The sequence below is a fragment of the Montipora capricornis genome, chromosome 14, assembly GCF_036669925.1.
Source record: "Montipora capricornis isolate CH-2021 chromosome 14, ASM3666992v2, whole genome shotgun sequence".
NCBI classification, from domain to species: domain Eukaryota; kingdom Metazoa; phylum Cnidaria; class Anthozoa; order Scleractinia; family Acroporidae; genus Montipora; species Montipora capricornis.
In genome coordinates, this window is record NC_090896.1 from 692,501 (window position 1) to 695,000 (window position 2,500).

Here is a 2,500-nt window from a genome sequence, read left to right on the forward strand (position 1 = left end):
AATTAAGGGTCTATTAAAGGTTCCATTTGCCCTTCAATATCGCATCTATCATGAGTTACAAAGTTACTCGAGGCATGGGTAAACATCATAAAGTAAAAAAACAAAAGTAGTTTTGTTCAACGTGCAACAATGGAATCCAGCAAATATCCCTACCATTACAGTCCGGTTCCTCGTAGGGTGGAGGGCATATGCAGACACGCTTCTCCCCTTTTGGAATACACGTTCCTCCGTTGGCGCACGGCCAAAGCAAACATGGACTGCAGATTTCTGTAGAAAAAAAGGAAAAAATCATTTTTCAGTCAAAGAAACCGCTACTGAGCGTCGACCGTCGAGCTCACTGATAAACACAAAAGTACCATATGGGAAAAGATTCAATCGCATTTACCTACGATGAATATTACAGGAAGATTCGATTTTTTTAACACGACAATTCAACAATTGCCGTTAAATTATGGCTTGAATTAAAAAAAAAATGAAGTGTTCATATATTTTAATTGAAATAGTGAGAGGTTGAGATCGTCTCAGTTATGCAGCAACTTAAATAGGAACATGCACTATAAAAGGAGTCGCTCCATACTCTGCTTTTGTTGGAATTCATTTAAGCACAACTGATAATTGACAAATCATCCGCATGTGTACGTCTTACGCTCAGTGCACTACGCCTTTTAAAGACCTCTTCATAATGGCAGCCAAATAAGATATTCTGTTGTTTTAATGCTAATAAGCCTTTCTAGCCTCGCTACGACGAGCAAATTGCAAAAGAATATGTGTTTCAAAATGAGGGCAGTAGGTCTAATTAACATAAAAACAAAAGTATGAAAAAGCTGTCGCCATTTATGAAAGTAGTCTATAGTGCGTCTTCGAGTTAAGCAGTTGCGAAAAAAAAGCTGCGATTCATTTCAGGCTCAAGCCTTCTTCTCGACTGCTTCAATTTTCAGCTTAACTGCGATGATCTCAACCTCTCATCGGCCTTATGACTCACTTACACTACATGAACATTTTATCGCACCTTTGCACTGTGGACCACAATAGCCTGGATGGCATTCACAGTCAAAACTCCCATCTGGACCTTCACTACATGTGCCATGGTAGCAAGGGTTGGGAAAACAAGGCCTTGACACATCTTCAAAACAAACAAAAAAAACATTCCAATAGGTTTTGTAGAAACCGTCAGTGAAGTCCGGTTCATACAACGTAGTTCTTGTTTCCCTTGCTTGTAACTCCATAGCAAATGACACCTGTGGAGAGTTTTCTCGTGACGTCACGACGGCCATGATGGTGTACCTAACAAATCCTCCGGGAATTGAACTCTATTTTTACATGCAAAGACTATCTTTTCTTTCAGTAATCCAATATGGCCGCTGATCACAGATCAAGCTATTTTTAGACGAGTTCTTGAATACCGAAATTTCTTCTTTGCAAACTTTTATGTCACATTTCTTTTGATATTCAAATTTGTCAACCACGGAACAAAAGAAGTCATTGTTTCAAAAGCCAATTAGGTTCTGGTTGGCATATTTGTAACAATGGGTGACGTAACGAGAAACATCGCTATAAGATTTGGCTTGCATGAGTGACCATTCTCAATTCCATGGGTAATGATTTCTCATGCAAGACTTGTGATCAGCTGGAAGGTCCGGTTTGGAAGTGAAATCAATCTAAAAACAACTCGGTCTGTAAAATAGCCGTTCCACAAATACAATGAAATTGTACACTCCTGGTCTATGGGTATCCATCCCTGCCAAAATTCAAACTTGTTGTTTTTAAATCCAAACCTTCAATTCAAGCATTCCATCTTGCAATTTAAACTCGTAATTATTACATACAAACATTGAATTTGTTAATTCAAACATTCAATTGGTCAATCAAACATTCCATTCCGCATTGAATGTTTGAATTGACAAAATGAATGAACAAAAGAACAAAGGGACATAACAATACCTAATAAACAAGGCAGCCTAATCAGAATAACAATGGTTCTTTTGTCTTCCGCCATTTTGGTCCGGTATATGAAAGTCTATCCACGGTTTTGGTTTAAGAACAACAAGTTTGAATTTTGGTGGGGAAGGATACCCATAGTGCTCGTGGACTCCCGATGATCAGCACTTTATTTTGGTGAAGTTTTTAATCACCTAACGGCAAACGTTTTGACCAAATGCTATAGAGAGTTTAAAAGTTAGACATTCCTTGAGTGGAATTGGTGTTTAAACAATGAGATTTTCACTTACTTTTACAGTTTATTCCGTCACCAATGAACCGGGGCTTGCAAACACAATGATGATTGATACAATCGGCATCGCGATGGCACAAAGAACAAATATCAACTGAAATAGTCAATAATGTAATGTAAAAACGTGTACATGGGAGAGTTCTTATAGCCATCAACAAAAACAAAAAACAACAGCAATATTTGTTTTACATTAGAAAACAGTCCTAAGAAAATACGCGCGCTGATTGGTTAAAAATCGTGTTTCTATAACTCCATGGAGACACAGAACTA

General features: G+C 37.9%; 1 protein-coding gene across 1 annotated transcript in view; it reads right to left on the bottom strand.

The window, feature by feature from the left end:
- LOC138032240 (neurogenic locus notch homolog protein 1-like) overlaps positions 1 to 2,500 on the bottom strand; it is an 86,150-nt gene that overhangs the window by 74,375 nt on the left and 9,275 nt on the right. The window contains exons 9-11 of the mRNA XM_068879868.1: positions 2,229 to 2,324; positions 1,010 to 1,123; positions 154 to 267 (exon numbers count right to left, since the gene is read on the bottom strand). Of these exons, the coding sequence (XP_068735969.1) occupies positions 154 to 267; positions 1,010 to 1,123; positions 2,229 to 2,324 (324 nt within the window). The remainder of the gene's footprint in view (positions 1 to 153; positions 268 to 1,009; positions 1,124 to 2,228; positions 2,325 to 2,500) is intronic.